This window comes from Tigriopus californicus, chromosome 5 (assembly GCF_007210705.1).
Source record: "Tigriopus californicus strain San Diego chromosome 5, Tcal_SD_v2.1, whole genome shotgun sequence".
Classification (NCBI taxonomy): Eukaryota; Metazoa; Arthropoda; class Copepoda; order Harpacticoida; family Harpacticidae; genus Tigriopus; species Tigriopus californicus.
Window position 1 is genome coordinate 6,915,867 of NC_081444.1, and position 21,305 is coordinate 6,937,171.

At 45.1% G+C, this 21,305-nt stretch overlaps 4 protein-coding genes across 6 annotated transcripts; 3 read left to right on the forward strand and 1 right to left on the reverse strand.

Moving 5' to 3' along the window:
• Window positions 1-2,097: 2,097 nt before the first annotated feature.
• LOC131881277 (uncharacterized) lies at window positions 2,098-4,141 on the forward strand. The gene has a single exon (XM_059228095.1). The coding sequence runs from the start codon at window positions 2,547-2,549 to the stop codon at window positions 3,867-3,869; it is 1,323 nt and encodes a 440-aa protein (XP_059084078.1). The 5' UTR covers window positions 2,098-2,546; the 3' UTR covers window positions 3,870-4,141.
• A 1,275-nt stretch (window positions 4,142-5,416) lies between these two features.
• LOC131881278 (protein held out wings-like) lies at window positions 5,417-12,781 on the reverse strand. 3 transcript variants are annotated; one of them, XM_059228097.1, is made up of 8 exons: window positions 12,201-12,779; window positions 8,459-8,592; window positions 8,262-8,378; window positions 7,901-8,041; window positions 7,710-7,812; window positions 7,269-7,616; window positions 6,340-6,509; window positions 5,417-5,912 (listed from the first exon to the last, which is right to left on the reverse strand). In XM_059228097.1, exons 1-7 carry the CDS (start codon window positions 12,337-12,339, stop codon window positions 6,364-6,366), a joined length of 1,128 nt encoding a protein of 375 aa, XP_059084080.1. In that variant the 5' UTR covers window positions 12,340-12,779; the 3' UTR covers window positions 5,417-5,912; window positions 6,340-6,363. The 3 variants fall into 3 exon arrangements, with proteins under 3 accessions (XP_059084080.1, XP_059084082.1, XP_059084081.1); XM_059228099.1 differs by having other exon boundaries at window positions 6,340-6,506; window positions 12,201-12,777; XM_059228098.1 differs by having other exon boundaries at window positions 5,417-6,509; window positions 12,201-12,781.
• Window positions 12,782-15,929: 3,148 nt separating this feature from the next.
• On the forward strand, window positions 15,930-20,499 carry LOC131880752 (uncharacterized; the record flags this gene model as incomplete). The annotated part of the gene is made up of 13 exons (XM_059227446.1): window positions 15,930-16,168; window positions 16,234-16,257; window positions 16,335-16,502; window positions 16,576-16,757; window positions 17,132-17,336; window positions 17,425-17,661; window positions 17,776-17,948; window positions 18,015-18,198; window positions 18,277-18,514; window positions 18,658-18,844; window positions 18,917-19,475; window positions 19,544-19,760; window positions 20,208-20,499. Coding segments are annotated over exons 1-13 (2,790 nt in total), but the record flags the coding sequence as incomplete, so codon positions are not given.
• On the forward strand, window positions 20,476-21,297 carry LOC131881279 (uncharacterized). The gene is made up of 4 exons (XM_059228100.1): window positions 20,476-20,527; window positions 20,599-20,834; window positions 20,899-21,058; window positions 21,149-21,297. The coding sequence occupies exons 1-4, from the start codon at window positions 20,500-20,502 to the stop codon at window positions 21,295-21,297; spliced, it is 573 nt and encodes a 190-aa protein (XP_059084083.1). The 5' UTR covers window positions 20,476-20,499.
• The last annotated feature ends 8 nt before the right edge of the window (window positions 21,298-21,305 follow it).

The following is a 21,305-nucleotide window of genomic DNA, read 5'->3' on the forward strand; positions in this document are numbered from 1 at the left end:
GACGGGGAGGGCGACGGTAAAACCAACGAGCAACCACGGGCGTGGGTCAAAAAGCACGGAACAAAGGTTTCCCCAGGGATTCAACCGCACACTTGTTGATCGGACGTTTTCCACTCACTTAGTCGTCCTTCACTCTTCTTTCCGTGTTCTAAAGGGCCGAGGGCTGAAGGCCGGCCACTGGCTGTCAGGCTGCTTGATAGGTCAGGGCCGGAAGACTCGATAGAGGCTGGAAACCAAGGGGGGCCGGGGAGGCCAAGTCTATGTGTACTGTATGTAGTAGCGAGAGTGGCAGATGAGTTGTTACAGGTGGTGGCTGGCAGAGGTGGATGGGTGAGCGACGAGAGACGGGAGACGGGAGACGGGATGTGTCTGAGGCTCAAGAAACAACGAGTGACGCGTTGGGTGGAAAACGTTGCCGTGGCACTGACATGGCCACAGCTGATGGTGTGACCAGTTCGGGTGGGGCTTAAACTACCCACTTGTATGGAGTGTTTGTTTCGGGATGAGACCAGGACAAATAGAGGAACGAGAGTGGGACCAAGGATTGGGGAGGATTGGAATGGCATTTTTATAATTTATTATGTTGTCAGATTATTTCATAGTGTTTTCTTTGGTGCACTTCCTCCCATTGCTTGGCATGGAATCTTTTGCCGTTCTCGATGAAGAGCTTATGATCCTTCTGTGGCTTGATATTCATAAATCTAATGGATTAGAGTTGACGGATTTGGCTGACCCTTACCTTTAGAGTTGATCCGAATTACCGTGAAATCCCTAAACATGCGAGCCAATGTAATTTGCCACGGCTGTTTGTATCGTGTTCTTACATTTCATCCCAGTATTTGTGGACTTGCTTTTTACAACAGAATTACAGACAAAATGAACAACCAGCTAAATCAAGGTAATCAAAAATGCAAATAGATATTGAAAAAGACTACATGAGTTTTTTCTCGTAGAAATCCACCAAACTAAATCATTGCAGTAAGCCTGATTTCATGCCTAAAATGTTCTGCTTGCAGGTCTAAAATGGTTTAGATGAATATCAGAAATCATGAATATGTGTTTTGAACAAAAATGGCTTATGTAATGGTGAACTTTTGGATGAATTTTCCACACAGGTGCTTAGGTAATGATTCAACTTTGTTGGGTCAACAATCAATTTCTCTTTTACTTAATACTTAAAAAGCAATAGCAAAATCATGAAATATTTAAATGAAGACATTTGTTTTCCAATTTTTCTTGGCATGCTTGTTTCTTAAAGACAAAAATGCCAATGCAAAATGATTGGGAAAAATGAAGAATACCAATTTGCATGATTTGGACAGCCCTGCAGATCACCGGTTCCAGCTTGAATGCTCAAATGCCAAAAAACTGTAAAGCGCAACAAAAATTTGCTTTAAAATGGTTTTCCCCTTCCACTCATCAAGTGAGGTATAGATCAGGTATGCCTCGAGTCTTCAAAAACTGAAACAGCTCTTGATATCATCTAGATTGGAAACAAAGACTGGATTGGCCTTTTAAATGGATTGGATGTTTCCTATCGAAATGTACGCGCCAATTACGTCTTCATATGTTATTGAAATAAACTTCGAACCGCACTTGCATCCCGCAAGTCTCTGTTATTGTACAGTTATGCTTCTTTTTATTGGAGACACTCATGACATTTGTTGCACGACAACCTTGTTGCCACTTTGACTTTTGCCAGCCAGATTTGACCTCAAAAGTGTATTCAGATTTTATTCCCATGCCCCAACACCTGCCCATTATGTTGACTTCGTGGCCCTTTTTTTAAATCCCTCTCGTCAAGTAATGTGTGCGAAAAATTATAATATGTTTACCAAGTTCCCTGAAACTAATGCAGAAGCGTGAGCGATAATTAGTTGAAAATCAAACAACATCTGCTCTCCTTTACTTTCTAGGTTATCTAGGTTTTTAAACTTTACTGAATCGTGCACAATAAGTGCTCAAGGTTATTTTTCGAAAAGAAAAACCTCTTCTTCGATCGTCAATTAAGACGTAGACCGAGCTGTCAAAAATCTGGCATCGATTGCCTCTGGTTCTGGCGTCCAACTCAAACTATGGCTTGGCAAAACTGTAAGACAGCCCTTGGTAAGACTCGGATCTGGTAAGGTTCTGTGGAAAGATCATGGAGCACAGAAATACCTCGGATGATTGGCTCCTTCATCTTTGGTTTGTGTGCTAGTCCTTCAAGACCGTCTAAAATGGATCGGTGTCGTTGACCAAACATTCCTGTCCTTGCACTCAAGTGTGTCCTTTCCATCGACGATCGTGGGCTTTTCAGTTCAACACGTGTTAACTCATCCTAGCCTTATTCATCACCTATTGGCATTTGTCAATAACGCTCTCTCTCTTTCTCTCTTTGTTGCTGTCATTCACTATCTTTGAGCTTGCTTTTAATCTCTCTCGTTAAGACCTGATGGCGTTGTGGAGGTCCACGGACTGGGGTCGTTGGGTGGTGATCGTGGTTCCCTCCTTGGTTCAGTTCTGCCTTGTGCGTGACTACTAACGAGCCTAGACCTCTCAGTATCATGATTGAGTCCGAGCGATTGCGAATAGTGGCCAATATCTTCATCTCGTTCATCGGGGCGGGGGTGTTGGGCCTGCCTTATGCCTTCAAAGAGGCCGGTTTGATGGAGGGCAGTCTGATCATGGCCTCGGTTTGCTACCTGAGCGTCACAGCCATGCTTTTGCTCATGGATTGTCGGGCCAAAATCCAGCAGAGCCCCACTATTTTGGCCAGTCTAAAGAATGGGTCGACGGGAGGTGGTTCTTCGGTCGAGAGCACGGTGGGCAAGAAAGCCCGCTATGCCAATGGGAAGGAGTATGTCGAGCTTGGGATGCAGGAAGAGGATCCACCCGCTAACCGTGCCGTGAGTCGGAAACCCATCACCTACTCGGATGTGGCTTTTGCAGCCTTGGGACGATTTGGTCGGATTACCGTGGACGCTTCTTTGCTCGTCACCCAGGTGGGATTTTGTTGCGCGTACCTGATCTTCATCACCGAGAACTTGGCCTCGTTCATTGATGGCTTGAGCCAATCTCAGTGGTTGCTCATCATTCTCCCACCGTTATTTTTGTTGACACTGGTGCCGGATTTGGGGAAAATGGCCATCTTTAGTTTATTCGCCCAAGTTTCAAATTTGTTCGCTTTTGCGGTCGTGTTCTGGTTTGACTTTGAGCACTTCCATTTGGCGAGTAACGAGCATCGAAAAGAGTTCTCCATCCAGGGCTTCCCGTTCTTCTTCTCCGTGGCCATCTACTGCTTCGAAGGAGCCGGTATGATTCTGTCTTTGGAGCAATCCGTGAGTGAGAAAATGCGGCATACGTTCCGCACCAGTTTCGTATGGACCATCATTGGAGTGACCTCGTTATACATTACCTTTGGGGTGAGCGGTTATCTGTCGTACGGATCCGAAACCAAGGACATCATCACCTTGAATCTTCCCCCTGGCTCGGGCATCGACTTTGCCATGATGGTCAAGTGCTGTCTGTGCTTCTCACTGTTCTTCACGTACCCGATTATGATGTTCCCGGTGAATGCATTGTTGGAAGAACGATGCCAGCACCTTCTGACCTCCAAACTGATTACCGCCACACTGATCCGCGTGTTTCTGGTCAGCTCGACTGGATTTATTGTGATAGTCGTGCCACGGTTTGCCGATCTCATGGCCCTTGTAGGTGCCTCGTGCTGCACCGTTTTGGCCTTCATTTTGCCAGGAACCTGCCATATGATCATGTTTGCTGGATCGCTCTCCAAGAGAGATTACATCATGGACTATGTTCTAATAGTAACCGGTGTTATTGGCGCCATAATCGGCACCTTAGATGCTTTGGCCAACATAACATCCTGAGCATCTGTCATTCATTCTTGACTGTCCTTCCGTTCAACAACGTTTGCCACCAACGGGAAAATGGGAGACAATGGAAATTTATACGCATTCATATCCACTAGATTATATATCCCAAGTATTTTTACCAGCCATTTGAGGCATATGGACCATTCAGTTTTGAAAGTTTATACACTTGTATTCTTATAGCCGTCACAAGCGATGCGGTGCGCGAGAAACAAAAAAAACGATTAATAAAGAAGTACTGATTCAGTCAGTGCAGAGGTATTATGGAATCGATCGCATGTATTTCTTTGTTTTCCTCTCGGTCCAATATTTGGCACACATTAATTTGATCAATAAGACGGGAGGGATTTGTTGAAAGCAACGGCCGGAATCGACAGGAATCCGGACGGAGCCAAAGTGACTTGTTGAGTGCTTTTTGTTCGTTGGATGTCGTCTTCGACGATGGGCAGAACAAGGGGTCGATCAATCAATCAATCGAAGATGTGGTTCACGTGTACTTTTTTGCATTTTGCCGTTTTGAATTTACGTTGTAGGTACAAAACAATACATTTTGTAGTATTATGCTGGGAAATTTGTTTGCATTTCGGCTTATATGGACGTATTGTTTGAATGTTGCATATTATCTACACATACAGCAAATAGCATAAGTAGCTTACTTTGCTCTGTCTGCACCGTGTCTTCAGCTCAAAAAGAATAATAGCATTTGATCGAACTTGATCAATTAATCGATGATAGTGATCAAAGAAATATATATATATATATATGTGACAACCATAGAATTGAACATTTTGGCGTTCGATCGGAAGTACGTACTGGCATTTGTTTATTATGTACAGGACAATTTCAGGGAAGCAAAATAGTAGGTAATTTCGATTCTAACAAAGAAGGTGGGGAGAACATCAATTCAGGTTGTTGGCACTTTTTTCTAAGGTGTTCTTGTGTATTCACAAGTGGTGGTTCATTGGCGCACAAAAGAGAAAAACCGAGTGATGGCTGCGATAACTATAAAAGTATATAGTAACTAATAATAATAATGATAATAGAAATAATAATGATGATGATAATAATAATAATAACATTGATGATTGTGATTTTGGAAGAACATCATGGCACCGTGGGGTTGAACTATCAAATTGGATTGTTCTGAGATACATCCTTTTTGTTGTTGGCGTGTGGGTAAAACACTAGTATATCTTCTAGTATGCACAATAATATATCTGTGAAAGGACTTGTTCTTGTTGTTAAGTTGTAAAAGAATATGTATGGCCTTCTGCTACTTGTTGTAAGTAAGCTGACTTGGAGAAGAGATTCGGGCTCAGATCAAATGGTTCAGAGGTTATTGAGGTGGTTTGGCTCCAATTACTTCCTACATACGAAGAGAGCGCATTCAGCGCTTTCTTCCTCTTCACACACGAGAAATGGAGGGAGGTTCATGGCGGGAGGTTTTTAGCATGGGGACGAAATCATTCGCTTGGATCTCTTTTTGCATTTTAGTGGTTGTAGTAGTAATAGAAGAAGTAGTAGTATTGGTGGTAGTAGTAGTAGTAGTAGTAGTAGTAGTAGTAGTGATAGTAATAATAGTAGTAGCAGTTGTGATGGTCAGTAAGTAAAGGTTAAGCAGACGGAAAGAAGTGGTCATTTCTTATGTAAATGGGTTACTGTTACTGAAGGGGAAGAAGTATTAAAAGTAATAGCAATAGTAATAGTGGTGAGGAACGCAAGAGCACGTCAAATTGATATTGGTGGTGGAAGCAGTTTTGATGGCCAGTGGAAGCAGTTCTAGCGGCGAAAGTGGAAGAGGAGTGGCAATATAAGTAGTAGCAATGGAAGCGGTGTTACTTGATTGAGTAGAAAGGCCACATCATTCCATTTAAAGAAGGAGAGTCTCCGCCAAAAAGCCCACCCAAAGGGGCTGCCTTCAAAAGACGAAGGCTGTGTTTCGTTTGTTTTGAGGCGAGAGAAATGGCACCTGGGATTCATCACGACCACGTGGGCAGGTAATTCTCGGAGAAGGTGATTTTGATGACATCATTTCATGGACTGAAGAAGGAGTGAACGAGTTAGTAAGACCATGGCAACTTGTGCCGGGACGACTTTGGTGACGAGAGAGAAATTTACAGGACTTGGTTGGTTGGTTTGCTTGTTTGCTTGTTTGCTTGCTTGCTTGCTTTGCTTGCTTGCTTTCATTTCTTCAAGAGAAGGAGAGAGACTGTACACCCACCAAACGAAAAAGGGTCATTCATTCCCTGTCCGATATTTAATGTGAATGAGCAGATTATGAACAAGATTAACGTATTAATTGTCAACGGACTATTATGATCATCATGAGGTGCCTCATTCAGCCTTTGAAAGAAGCATTCACACTCAAGCAGCTGCTTGGACGATCAGGAAGGAGAAGAAGCACCTTAAAGCCACCCGACACATTTTGAATGCTCTTGGTTTATTTCTTGTGAGTGCTCTAACTAACCTGTGAGATTAATGATTAGTTCAGTCAGGTCCGGGAATAGGGATGTGCCCTTAAGGCACTGGGAGCAGAGGTCTGAGACACGTGCAGGACCCTGCGATCCTTTCCTCCACCCGCTGCCGCAGCCGCCGCAGATGCAGCGGAAGTGACAACACCGGCTGCGGACACACCTACTAATAACAAACGATTACACCATAATTAGTGGAGAATACTCGGTGGGAGAGAAATCAATCAATCAATCAATCGGTCAATAAATCAATCACAAGCGAATGGTAGTGATTAAGATGGTGTTGGTCTTTGGTTCGCCTTTCCTGAGCGATATTATCGTGGGTGAGCACTGATCAGTGAAGGGGTGGGGGGTGAGGGATGGGGAATGCGGGAGGGGCGGAGAGAGAGAAAGAGAGAGAGAGAGAGAGAGAGAGAGAGAAGGTCAAGGAAAGGACAGCCTTTTTACGCATCAACGCTGGTTTGGATTCGTATCTGACTAGTGTATGTACGGATGGATGCTGGGAAAAGGGGGAGGAACGAGAAAGGCTCAGCGCGAGGGTCAGTCAGGTGGTCGGTTGTGACCTTTCGGGTGTTTGGCGCATCTCAGGGCTTCAGGGCCAAATGGGAGGGAGTTTTTCTTAAGGGGAGTTGCCACCAGTTCCATCCAGCTCACTCCCCCCTATGTACAACACAACCTGGGCGCTGGATGGGTGGTTTTTGTTGGGAGTGGTGGTGTGCAATCATCATAAAGCCGAAGTTGGAGAATTCACAGCGCAGTACTACATAACATGAACAAGGGGGCGGGAGTGATGATCACGGTGGATGCAAGTGCATGTAGAGAGAAGCTTTCGTTTGACGTTTCAGAAACAAAGGATGCGGGCCAAAATAGAACTGTATGAATGCAGGAATGTCTAAGTGAGTGTCTTATCGCGCAAATAACCCACCAGAGGGATCAGCCGAGGAAACAGCCGTGTTTGAGTAGTCCGCAGAGGTGATGAGAGGCGACATAAGTCCCGAGTAGTTGGCGTAGTCAGCGGCAGCGGCGTATTGGGCGTACAAAAGACTCTGGGTGTCACCGGGCGCGATCAAAGGCGGCGGACCGGATCCGTTTAAAACTGCATTGCTGAGTGACGTGGGGACTTGAAGACGGGGCGAGAGGATGAGCGGGGCTCCGCCCATACTGCTGGCGTGCGCAGCCGCATTGCGCAGAGCGGCCACGTTCTGTTGGTTCATCATGTTTTGAAGCGCAGCGGCTTGGTTACTGGCTAAGAACCGCGATGCATCCAAAGCACCTGGACACGCGAATCGGCCAACATGAAGAATATGAAGAAAACGATTAGCCGTGCGTCTTGGGTTCCATCGCATAAGATCGATGCTGTCATTACCTTCCATACCTCCGGCAAGTTTTGATTGAGAATCACGATAGGTTCCGTTGATGATGGCGAGTTCCATGAGCTGACGCTTTTTCAGTTCATCCTCGCCGTCAGACTAGAAACAATGCAAACCGTTGTTCAAGGGCAGGCCAGAGGAGCAACAAGCAAACTTGGCAATGAAAAATGCATTCAATTAGTCATACCACTGTGAGTAGTTTTTTGACTTCATCCACCGCTCGCTGCAACTTGAGCTGGCCTCGATTTTCGGAATCCTCCACTGTGATGAGCACGTGAAGTTCGTCGTTCAGATGTTCCCAATTGGGCTTGCCGCGGTTTTGGTCCTCCTAGCAAGATAAAAAACAAAAACAAACTAGGATGATCAACGTGTCAGAAATGTCAAAGCAGCCTCATCGGTTCCAATATGGATCATGACTGGTTGGTTCAAATCAAAGTCACCTCTGGCTTACCGAATCCAAAAGCAGCAAGGCGAAACAAAATCTCAATTGAAGCACCACGTCTAATGATTTCATACTGTATGTACATATGTGACCATTTGTTGCTTACCTTCTTCTTGTCCCTCATGGAGCCTTTACCTCTGACCATGATTTTGCAACCAGTCTCTTGCTCCAATTGTTTGGTGGTCATGCCACGGGGGCCCAAAATCCTGCCCACGAAGTTGAACTAAGCAGACGAAGTGAAAAGGATTAGATCACCAATGTTGGAAGGATCTAGGATTTGGGGGGATTAAAAAGCCGACTTACATCTGGATATTCTTTGACTGGGACGTAGACTTTTTCTGAAAGAATGACTGGAGCTCCAATGCCATCAGGAAGAACGAGAGGTTCGTTTTTCTGGCCATTTATTTGGAACAGATTACCTCGGACTTTGCCAATTTCTGAAATGATGGCTGTACGGCCAAGGCGGAGGAACGGTACAGCGTTCGTTTTTCTGGCCATTTATTTGGAACAGATTACCTCGGACTTTGCCAATTTCTGAAATGATGAAGATAAGGCGTGCGAGTTTTCACGTGTGGTTTTTTTGTGTTCCTCAGTCTGAGATAATGAGATCTTGCGCATTTTGGCTTACGATCTGACTAGAGATTCATACGTAAAGATATGTCTCATTTCTGGACGTGACATAAGGACCCCTAACCTGAATATTGCATGCTGAGGCCAAGGTTTCTTTCTAATATCCTGAGCTATCGTCGGAACGAGGCCAAGACTATAATGAAGAATAAACTTACAACTTACAACAATCAACAGAACAATCATTTGGCTCCTAAGACAATTGCAAACAAATCCGAGATACTCCTTCACGCAGGCCCCATTTAATTCGATTATCAATCGAATACGAACCTAATAGCGGTGGTGCAATTTAGGAAACTAGCCGACCTACTACACGATGAATAATCAACGGCTTATCAAACGCATTTGACTTATATGTATCATAGTAAGGCCAAATCAATAGGTGAAAATCTCACAGTTGGAGTCCATCGAAGTTGAACAAAGTCTGACCTTCCTCATAAAACTCGTGACGTAACTCGAATATTTTTGTTCTCGAAAGCAATCCAGACAACGCCACGCTTATCTACTATTAGACAGCACCCGCAGACGGTCACTTTACTCCACTTGGTCCTCTAACAACGCCAATTTATAATTACCTACTTGTAATGGGTCATTTTGCGTTGCATGCAATGCCTCTTTTTGATCTCTTCATGTCTTAAATTGACCATCTTCAATGAGAAAGGATTGGTCCTCATTCTCTTGCATTCAAATCGGTATCTAAATGATGGACATACTTGTCTCGTCTTTCATTTTGAACCATGGCCATAATGAACGTGATTGAATGGCACGGCATTAGCCTTACCAATGTTTTGTCATTCGTCCAGAACAACAAGTATGACACGAGTGGTTTATAGACCTTCATATGAATCAACCTACCAACAACAGCGACAACAGTTCAAGTCATTTTGGGCCATTCAAAGAGCAAGAAGATATCCACACACAACATATGTACAGCACAATAAATAACCCACAGTCGATTGATACTTGGTGCACTCGAGGTTTCTTTGATCGCCCCCTTGGCATACCTCTTCTTCTTCTTCTTCTTGATCTCGTTCAAACTCGAGCCTCGTCAAGGCGTATCACATGCAATTTGAGGCGCATCAATGCGAGCTTTGTCCGCAAACAACTGTAATTTCTTCTTTCGTTCCTCATGAATGTTCTGTCATCTTAGACGAACTAGGAACCTACTACCGACAGCATGGAGGAGGTTAGGAGCAGTGAAACTTTCGACTGCGTAGCCAGAACCGAACCTCGATTTAGTGTATGTACATACGGGTACATACGAGTACAACACATTACATGCATACAGTATGTACTGCATTTAGATATTTAGATATGTACTTAGTCAAGAGGTTGCAAGAAGAGGAGAGGAAGATAAAAAATGAGGTGCTTGTGGCAGACATGCGAATTCTCGAGATTGTTCCCCCTTCGATGCTATCCTTTTGTGAATGTTCGTTTCTGGCCTTAGCCTTAAGATGAGTGGGCAAGTTTTTTCTGTCAAATTTGTTCAAGTCTTGAAAGCACTCCGTTCGTAATACCATAATCTAGATGGATGGTCGTTCAAGTCTCTGATGGAGAAAAACACTTGCCTCCGCATGTATCTTGATTTGAATACGAACCATCACCTTAATAGAAAATTTCCATGAGCGAATCCATCTCTCTTGTGGATGAGTGGCTCCGGGTCCAGTTTCTGGCACTTCTTATTGTTCAAGCCCCGTCAAAAAAGAATGGAGGCGTTCCAAGTGGTATCAATAGTGAGTGGTGGTGTCTGGCTCAAGATGGTGATGATGACGACGATGCCTTGTCATCATTATGAAGGTTTTTATTGTTTGAAACATTTCGTGTTATCATAAAGAGTAGTAGTGAGTGGTGAAGCTCAGGCTTCAGCGACATCAGAGAGTGAGGATAGCTAAGGTCCACCCGTCCGTAGCATAAGACCATTTCCAAATGGTTTATTGCCAACGGACGACGAACAAGGTGATCCTAAGATGATGACGACGAGAAGAAGCACCTCTTGTCCTTTTGGAGCAGACTCAGACGAACAAACATATGGATATTTATCCAGCTCTTTTTCGCGTTAACCATGGGCTCGAGGATCAGTTTTTGGACTTTCCTGTGGCAGAGAGGCTCGCGAGAAGGCTGGTCATGTGTCCCAATCCCACTCAAAAGGCAAATATGGGCCTCAAAACAACAATCTTAACCCATGTGTTTCGGATCGAAACATTGACCAGGTGTGCAAACGAACGAACGATCAAGGCAGCATCAGCAGTAGCAGGAGCAGCAGGAGTATCTTGGGGCGGCCCACCGGTTATAACTCACTAAGTGAGTGAGTGAGTGAGTGAGTGAGTAAAGAATGAAGCAGGCCAGCAGCTTCTCTTTGCTCCCCACTCTTTTTTGGTTGAGCAATTCAAAGGGAGAAAGAGGAACAAGACGAACGAGGAGAAGGAGAAGGAGAAGAAGAAGAAGCACACCGAGTTTTGGTGCAGTCCAGCTGCCAAGGTAATAATGGGGGCTCATATGTGTCTGGCAGAGATTTTGGGGGAGGCAAGAGGCAGGATGGGCCAGATGAAGAATTCCATCCAATGACTCACGCCTCCTTGATGGAAGACACACATGGATCACCAAATTTTAAAAAAACACATGGTGATCTATTTGAGCTTAGGTGACTGATCCTAAGCCTCTATCGGGGACCGTCATTGTCGTTCGTGAGCATTTGTCACAAGACAAACGCCAAACGATGCGTAAAAGTACCTACATCAGCTTTGAACTCAGGGCAGCTCGTTTTTTGCCACCATCATCACCACCACCTTGGAAATGGGAACAATCGTGTGAAGCCCCAAATTTTTTTCAACAGCACTTTGGAAATCGGCTCTGCACCGATTTGGTGGGTAGGTGGGTGGGTGGGTAGGTGGGTGGGTGGGACAAGTGCATCAGAAAAGCGTGATGATCTAACATGTTCCCCACTGGCCTGACTTCAAAATGAAATCAGAGGAACAAAACACCGGGCGCGATTTGGACGCCGGAACGTGGCTGTTCCACTGGGAACGAACGCACGACCCACTACGTAGTCGAACGGGACGACGACGACGACAACGACGACGACGAGGATGATGACGATGATGATGATGATGAAAAGAGGGAAAAGGAGGGGATTGGGATTTGGGGCCAAAAATAGACGGGAGTCGTCGCCTTTCCTTCTTGCCTTGTTTCAGTCTTTCTTTCGCCTCCTCCTTCTTTCTACCTATTGCTCCTCCTTCTTCTTATGCTTATTCTTCTTGACTTAGGCATTTGAGGTATTTTCTTTCAACTTCTTGACACACACCGAATATTGCTAGTTTCGGAAGATGACGTACGTATGTTGTTGTTCGTAAACACATGGTGGGGAAACAATAGTAATGGCGGTAATAAAAGTAATGATAATGATAAAACATGGGCCTACCGTCGTCCAGGAGCCTTTCAACGTGCATGAATACATTGGGGAAGGCTGCGATTTGCTTCTTGTCCTTCAGGAGCTGGGCCAAATAATCGGCTATACTTTGAGTATTATTGGCGTTGTTGTTCGAGAGATCGACACTCATGGTGGAGGGTAGAATAAGTATTGTGTTGTCGGGAATGCTACGGAGGACAAGCCTCGACTTTGGCAAACGAGGTTATGGAGAGCAATGTCAGATTGCTTCCAAGCCACTTGGTGGGGGACGTCGAGGTTGCTGTTGATGTGGTTGTTGTCGTTGGCCGAGGTCAGGGCGGGGATGTTGGGTAAAAAGGGGGTATGCCACTTCTAGGGTCAACAGTTCATGCTCAGGCACGTGTTCCACCGTCAACTAGGAATGAGTTCGTAGGGAGACCCAGGATCTGGAACTCGAGTTTCCACCAGGTGCTCAAAAACGCTGTTGATGTCTATGTTGAACTCCCCAAAGTTTTTGTGCTCGGGCTCCTCTTGTGCACCTTCTTTCCTGTGGTCTCTCCCAAACTGTGTTTCATCTCAGAGATCTTCTAGTACATCGCTGTCATCTTCAGCCTAAAGTGGACGGGTCGGTACACCTCTCAAACTCGTTGCTATTTGGGGAGGGTCGGGGGCACCCGCCTTCGTCCTGGTCCTCCTCATTCACCTCTTGCTCCAACGCCTACCCGTCGCACCTGGGCTGTCGTCGTCGTCGTCGTCGTCCTCCAACCTCCTCCACCTCCTCCTCCTCCACCTCGTTGTCCTCCTCACCCAACCCAAACAACGAACCCACCACTCACTCCACTTGAGCCCTGAAAATCAATCCCCACCTAGGACGGGAAGAGGCAACGAGTGGGCTCAGAGCACCATGAGTTCCTTTATCATCATCGCCTCGGACTACTCCACTTCAGCTACTACTAGTCTGAGGACTACCTCGGCTACTTCCACCAGTATCGCCACACATTCCGAACCTGGAGAAAGAGGCAAAGAAGGATCAGCCGTCCCGGTGGGAGCGATGATGATGACGCCATGTCCCGGCATCCATCCATGGATGGAGTGATTCTATCGCCCACCTTGGGCAGCCACCGGGTCACACGAGAGGTGAATATGTGTTCCTTGCTCATCTATTCGAATACACACTCACACACTCACTCAGGCTGAGGAACGAATACACGCACTCCTACATAGATTTACGTATCGAGTTCGAGTATGAAAGAACGATCGAACGAAGTGGCAAGCCTCGGAGAGCTGACGACGGGATGATGATCTGGTGAGGCCATGGAACTTGAAGAACTTGAACCCGACTTGGCCCGCATGCCCGATATCACCATCATCGCCATTCAGCATCCGCCATTTCCATTCGGAGTGGAGCACCTATGCACCCACTAGTATTCTCTCGAAGGACCTGAGAAGCCCTGAGAGTACATCCTGCATTCGGTACTGTACAGAAATGACGAGAAAGAAAAGACACTCGATGGGAACCACAGAAGGAGAGAGAGAGACAGACAGAGAGAGGAGGAAATCTTGACTGCTCATGATACCGAAACCGAAACGACACCTCCCGGGTCGAACAAGTTCCTAGCCAGCTTGCATGCTGCATGCATTAGTGCTCGTCGTCAGTAAAACTACACACATACTGCAAGTAGCGGAAAACCTAACAGTTAGCAATACAATCCGAAGCAGTTTTTGATTTGCGCCTACAGCTGTTGACAGGCATGGGATGTGAGAGAAATTGGACAGATGCGAGAAAAGATGCAGAGCGCTCCCCAAAGCAACATTGCAAATCCTGCCCAAACAACACCCCAACACCCACGCCCCCACCTCCAAACTCCACACCCGCTTCCAAGGCTGGCATGGGTTTTGTTTTCATTTCTTGCGCGCAAGTCCACGATTCGCATGTTTATTGATTTGCCCATATTTCTCCGTGCTCAGTCATGATCGGATGATGGAGTACTCGTTTCATTTATTGTTCAAGGCATTTCGGTGTCATTGATTGGGTTGATTTACGGAGGATCCTCTTTGGAGAGGCGCATTGGAATTGCCAGCACGCTCCAGGCACGATTGAGCATTTAAATGTCGACAATGGTTCAAACTCACCACAGAAACCACCATTCAATTGGAGAGGGTGAAACTCACCGCCGTTGAACTTGGTGATTGGTGAAGCCACAATCTGGTTCACCCTCAGACATGCGACGGATCATCCACCATTCAACTTGTGGTTGAAAGGCACAAAAACCGGAAATCTCATCCACCTCTTCAACTACCGTACTACTGTATTAGGATAGACAGGCCTACGCAAGCTCGACACCTGGACAACAAAAAGACACACAAATGTTACATGTAAATGTTTTTAAAGCAAGTATCCTAGTCGCTTCCAAACAAATCAGAAAGTGTCGATAGTCAGGGCAATGATTACCAAATTAGGAAAATTCCCGCAACCAGACAGACGTGAGATTGTTGTTAGAGCACAACATGCAGACCACATCTCATCTAATGCTAGAGGTCCGAAAAAATTCCCAATATCCCCGATTGTTATACGCCTTTGCGTGAGCGCCTAGTATTCAAGCTTCTTCCTACGGCAAAAACGTAGAGAGACCAAAAAGAGAAGGATCGCTGGTTGTTGTTTCAATGCTTTTTTGAGGTGGGCGGTGCATAGAATGCGCACAGGAACCATAACTCTTCTTATTTGCATTGACTGCAAATAAGGAGTTGATCATTAGCAAATGGTTTCCTTGTGTAATTGGATCGAGCACGGATGTATGAGGTCAAGTTTAAATGATGAAAATGTAATCTGGGATCAATTAAATATTTCTTTGAATTATGATACACAACTTAAAACCATCGGGTTTTTAAACTTGAAACTAAAACCATTTGGCGCTGGTTCGCAAAAAAGGCCTCATTCGGTTTGACGCTCTTGTGACGTTTCTCTGCAAAGCTCTCTTTACCTCTCTACAGACTGGTGAGTTTCAGGTTCATAAGAAATTCCAAAATCATTTCCCACGAGACACTCCGATAATGAGCAATGAGGGATTTTAAGGGCACATTAGAGGCAGACCTGAATATGCAATGCTTATTAGTTGAAAGGTTATGGCTACAACGGGCTTTGGTGAAGGGGAAAAACTTAAGATGAAGAGCGAGCGAGCGAGGCCTTGGAAAAATGAAAGAACAAATGGCTGCGCAACTTCAACACGAGATAATAAATTCTGAGGCACGCCAGAAGTGTTTCCCCATAGGCTTTTCAATGGAGAATAATTGAGGGCACACCTTTGCTTATAATTGATTATCGTCTTCGGATCTGACAGACACCTGGGGAAATTCATCGCGCCGATGGAGTCAAGGTAACTATGATTTCAACACCCGACAACGAAGAAGTTTCATTTCAAGAAAGTCTTGGAAGTTGATAGGGTTTGATTGCTAAAGTTCGACAAACAAAGGTCTGCACCATGACAGCCATCCCAAAACAAATCAAAAACATGCCATCATCTGGCCTTATTGCTTCACAGCCACTCAACCAGGGCTTGCTTGCGCGAGCTTGCATGATTCAGAAGATCATGAAGACCCAAAACAGATTAATAATTCAACAATCGTCCGACGTCAAGACGCCAAGACGCCAAGACGCCAAGACGCCAAGGCCATGCCAATCTAAGGATAGGGAGCCTTTTTTGATTTTGTTTGTGACTCGCCGACACTGCCGAAGACACCTAACGAGCTTCGCTGATCATTGATGGGCCTTCGGTCAGTCTTCATTCTTGTCAACAGTAGGCCCCCACCCTGTGTGATCTGAATGTGAAACATATAGGGTTAAAGTCGCTAAAAGTGTTTTACTACTTGACCTTCAATTATGTCGGCTGGAAGGTCAAGCAAGAAAACAGATTTTCCAAACTCCCACCACCGACCTATTTCGCTCCAGTTGTTGTGGTTGGTTCCCTGTTTCATATTTTGTCTTTTGGCCCAAAATTCGGAGGGTAAGCATTCATTACATCAATGGCTTTTGTTGATCCATGAACCAACGACCATTTGAACATTCCAGCCACGTGCATGTACGATATTGGACGTAAGTGCTTTAAAGCCGTTTTAGGTAACTCTAAAGAGTTACTCATTTATGCTTTTTAATCGTTTATCATGATTTAGCGACTCCGGTGTTTCGTTATTCCGGAGGTCGGATCCCGTCGCTAACGGCCCAGTTATGTTACAATGAGTGCATGAAACAAGGCCTTACTCGTGAGAGTCAAGGATCACTATATATTGGCTTAATGGCGGGCGAATATTGTCTCTGCGGTTTGGAATTAGATCCTCTCAGTGAGTACACCAATCTCAGACCTGAGGATCAGTTTCTTCATTTCCATTTCGAAATTTGACATGTTTCTTTCAGCCGTGGTTCCTTCAACTAGTTGTAACATTACGTGTCCAGGAGATGCAACCGAGATGTGTGGGGGATTAGACGGGTCAATCACGTACTCGGACTTCCCGGCTTCTCCAGCCACATCTATCGATGTTACATTTGAGGTGGATGGCAATCCAATCACAGAAACCTCCTGGATTTCCACAAATTTGGTGAGACTTTGCTCGTGTATGACATCGAGGAGAATGTGTTTCAAAACTGACATCATGGGTTCTAGTTAGGAGGGCCAAATGGCCATTAATTCATAGAGTAAATTCCAAGGCCACTGAAAACCATTCAACGATGCCGACGCCAAATTAAGAAGCGCTGACGTATCGTTTGTTCGCAAAGGATCTTTGATTAGAGAACTTTGATGACAATTGCGATTCATGAACTTCCTTGAAAATGATTAGCCATGTTCCATCTTGACCAGGCTTAATTGAATTGAGTCGGAAGTGGCTCTAGTGCTTATTTCCCTTGCTCTTGCACTTGTTAAGAAGATCGGAAGCTTTCCAAGTGGATGTCAAGCTTTTCTCTTCCGCCTTAGAAACTGTCAATGACAGCCATTGTTGGTTCTTACGTCTGCTCCTCGTCCAATTTGGATTGTAACGACAACCTCAATGTTCCACCTCTTGAGTTCTTGGTTGACTATGGAGACGGATCTGGCACGGCTCTATGGACCCAATACGAAAGACTGGACGTCTGGTCTCACGTTTATACAACTGCTGGAAACTACACCATCTTCGTTATGGGTAAGCAAAGTGGCCCCGATTAGAGTTTCAGACACAAATACAGTCACAGTAACGCATGACAATATGACACATTTGCTAAATCCATTAGCTACCCACCAATACGATCGGAGCACTTTGACATTTGAAATGAACATTGTCGTGTACGAAATGATCGACTCCTCCAATGACATTGTTGAAATCGTTTGCCCGGATGTGATTCCCCCGGGAGAATTCTTTCATTGCCACATGGACGTTCAGTATGGGAGTCGTTTGTTGGCCACTGTCACCATGGTCGATGACTTAGACCCCACTCAAATAGACACCACTGGGGTGATGAAAGTTCCAGGTGAGTGGGAGAAACACGAAATATTTTCATGCAATGTAGTTGTTACTACTTAACGACTAAAAAGGGATTTTGAGGCCTTGACTTTGATGTGCCATCATTTATTTTTTTCCAAAGAAACCTGGTCACGTGTTCCATCGTATTCATTGCGGAATAGGTCATTCAACCAAAGTGTGTTGTCCACCTCAGCCAGCCTATCTTACATTCTCAAATCGTCGTATTTTCAAAGCGTGGCCAATATTTCACAAATTGAATACGTCGCATTTTCTGAGGGGAGCTTTGCCGTTGATGTGAGTTGGAACAATAGCTTAAGGGTCAACTGAACTTTTACGAACTAAGTAGAAATATTCTCCCAGATTGTGAGTCCCGTTTGCGAAACAGGAAAAACTTGGTGCCCCTTAACTAAAGGCTGTCAAACCACGTGCGTGACAGATTTTAGCACGCAAATCGCGTTTGATGCCAACTATGATTGTCAATCAGGCCCATTTTGCTCACTTGAGCAGACTTGCCAAGTGGATCTCACGTGTCCAGACTTTACCGGTAAGATATAATACACAAAGGTTAGTGAAACAAACGTCTTAAGCTACAATCTTTAGCTGTCTCTTTTTGTCCCTTCAGAGTCTCCAGCTGAGCCCATTTCCTACAAGGTCGAAGAGACAATCCCTTTAAGCGTCCCACTTAGTTCTGTGGGACAAAAGTTCGTGGTCCGAATGCCCAAGACATTGAATCAAGTCGGTGATCCAGATGTTCCAGATGCTTTTATCGGGCTGAAAAATCATCAGGAGATTCCGTGGACGGGAGGCCACTTCCTTGCCCTTCGATGCCAATCCACGGCGTGCATTCAGTTTCCTATCATGTAAGAATAGGAAAATTAATTGCCTTGGCAATTATGAATGCAAAAACATTCTAAGTGTCTTATACGCTATTCATTTCCGGGGTATTAGCGATTGCCCCATGCATTATTTACCAAAGATGAACGAAATATTTTCGCTTTTATAGTCCCCTTATGGATGACTCGAAGTATGATGTGGCAGCCACATTGGTGGAAGATTCTTACATCGTCAATGCTTCAAGCTCTTTGGGTGGGACCGTGGCTCTTCGGGTCCATCTGCGAGAGGATCGGATTCTTCCCTTGGAAAAACGTTTCTTTTGCGATAGAGCCACTGAAAAAACTGTTCATCTTCAGGTAAACAGTAAATATTGGAAGAAATTTTTTTTTCCACAATAGCCCACAAAACCACACTTTTCTCTTCCAAAGATTGACGACCAGTTCGGGAAGCAGATCAATACCACAACCAGCAAGGTCAGTTGTCAATACCCGATCTTGACCATCAACGACTTATCCGAAAACCACACAAGTAATATCAAAGAGAATGGTTGGGAGGTGACCAAGCCATTCCCGACCACTGACGAGATTGACAATCTGGGAATGGCCAAAACTTACGAAGCTTCCGTTTGGGCTCGTCAAAACGAGGAACTGACCTTTCACATCCGGTTTGGAGCTGGAAGCCACGTGAAAGTGGATTGGAAGATACTATTTCCCATCGACACCACCGAGCAAAACGAATGCCTGACCTTAGCTAAGACGACCCCGGCCTTTCCTGATCCAGCTGACCCGAATAGGCCTGGTACGGTGGTTTTCGAACCCACTGGAGGCACAGCTTGCTTGTTTCCATTCCGTTTTCGGAACGTCTTGTATTATGGCTGTACCAATGTCTCTCTGGACGCTGAGGTGTTCAATGTCTGTGCCACGGATATCGACACAGATTATAACGCGGTCAAATTGAGCTGGTGTAATGCAGCGTGTCCAACGCAGCGTAAGAACTCAAAATTAATCGGGGTTATGTTATAATGAGTATCAAAATATCATTGAAATCTCCTGCAGTGCCTCGACCGACGGAGGTGGAAAACACGAATGTAACACAGAAAGTGAACAATGCCACCCAAACTGAAGGAGGAACCACCTTCTCCGCTCAATATATCCTACCCACCGAGACCGAGTTGGAACTGAAGCGAACATTCACGGTACCTGGAGTGGATTATCGAGTGGTTATGATTGCCTCTAACATGCACAATGAAGATGATATGGCGAACATGACATGGTAAATAAGTCTAGCTCAAAAGCCCGACCACATTTTGGAACGTGAGCGTTCTGTTTTGACTCTTTTATTTGAATTGCTTTCTAACGACTGAACAAAAAAATTATAGTTAGTTCTTACTTCTAATCCAAAGAGATTGGCTCCGTGGGTGGTTCAAGTTGAACCGCTGATCCTAACATCGCAAAAGCAAGAAAAGCATCACTGCAACTTTACCTTTTTCTCCTATTTTGATCTGAAGGAAATATTCCGAATCCCGAATTCCAAATAGAAAACTAGTTTAGCCATCCCTTGACCACATTGGATGCAAATCAATAATAATCAATTCTGTCCAATATTGTGCCATATTTGGCTTTTTTAAGGCCTCTTTTTCAAGGAGTAAGCCATTTTGAGCGGTACATGGCGATATGTTCTGAAAATATTGACCCTAACTTGATCATCGTTTTCTGATAGGGTGGTTTCCTGTGCCAATCCCGTGGTCTCTGAAGATTGGACTGTGACTCATGAGCCTTTTATCTATATGAATGAGCCGTTCAACATTAGTCTGACTATCAAACCAGGGGTCAGTCTACCTACTAGGCCCCAATTCCGAATCGTTGAAGTGACTGGACAACAGAGTATTGACAGCGAACTGGTCATTAACAACGCTTCAGATGTGGAATTCTTTTTGGATCGCTCAAATTTATCGGTCCCCAACTGCGCTAGTGGCGACAACAGATGTAAAAAGCTCATTAACTTTGTGGACATGGGCGTGGGTGCCAATGTTATTTCTGGTACGAAACAGATCATCTTGAAATGATGTACTGAGAGCCAGAAACAAAAGGGACAAAAATTGATGTTCTAGGGGACAATGGCGAGCTTGACCTGGCGGGTAATAACAAACTCACGTTTGGGATTCCTGCCTTCAGCGCCAAGGGATCACATGGGTTCTCAATTCAATTCTGGAACGGCATTTCAAGCATCAAATTCGATTCTGTCACTCTTGAGCCTACTACCAATAATATCCAGATGTTGGACCCAGCTCCCTCGGGCACGGGAGAGTGGGTCACTGTGACTGCTCCTGCTTGGGACTATCTTTGGGTAATTGACAACGGAAACAAATATTTGGTCCATTATTTGTGAATGGATTATGGCTCTCCTCTAGGTGGAAACGTACCAGCGCATGGAAGGACCCGTTGCCTTTAAATTCTTCTACTCGTTACCAGATCAATTTGGGGAAGAACGCTTTCCTTGCGACTTCATAGATCTGAGGTGGTACATGCCAGCTTCTGGGCATCCCAAAATCAACGTCAGTCTTTATGCAGGTAGAGCGACTGTTGAAACTCGATTTCAAACCCAAACATTGGGTCTAGTCATTATAATGTTTTGTTGTTGTTTTTTACCAACACAATAAGGATCGGTTCGCCGCATTCAATACACGTTTAACAACACGGCCCCCGGAGAATATCAACCTCCGCCGTGTATAGCAGATTGGCCTGCCAAGACTTTCGAAGGCCAAGTTGAATGGGAATTGGGACATTGTGGAAATTTGGTAAGGAAGTAGGGCTGAGT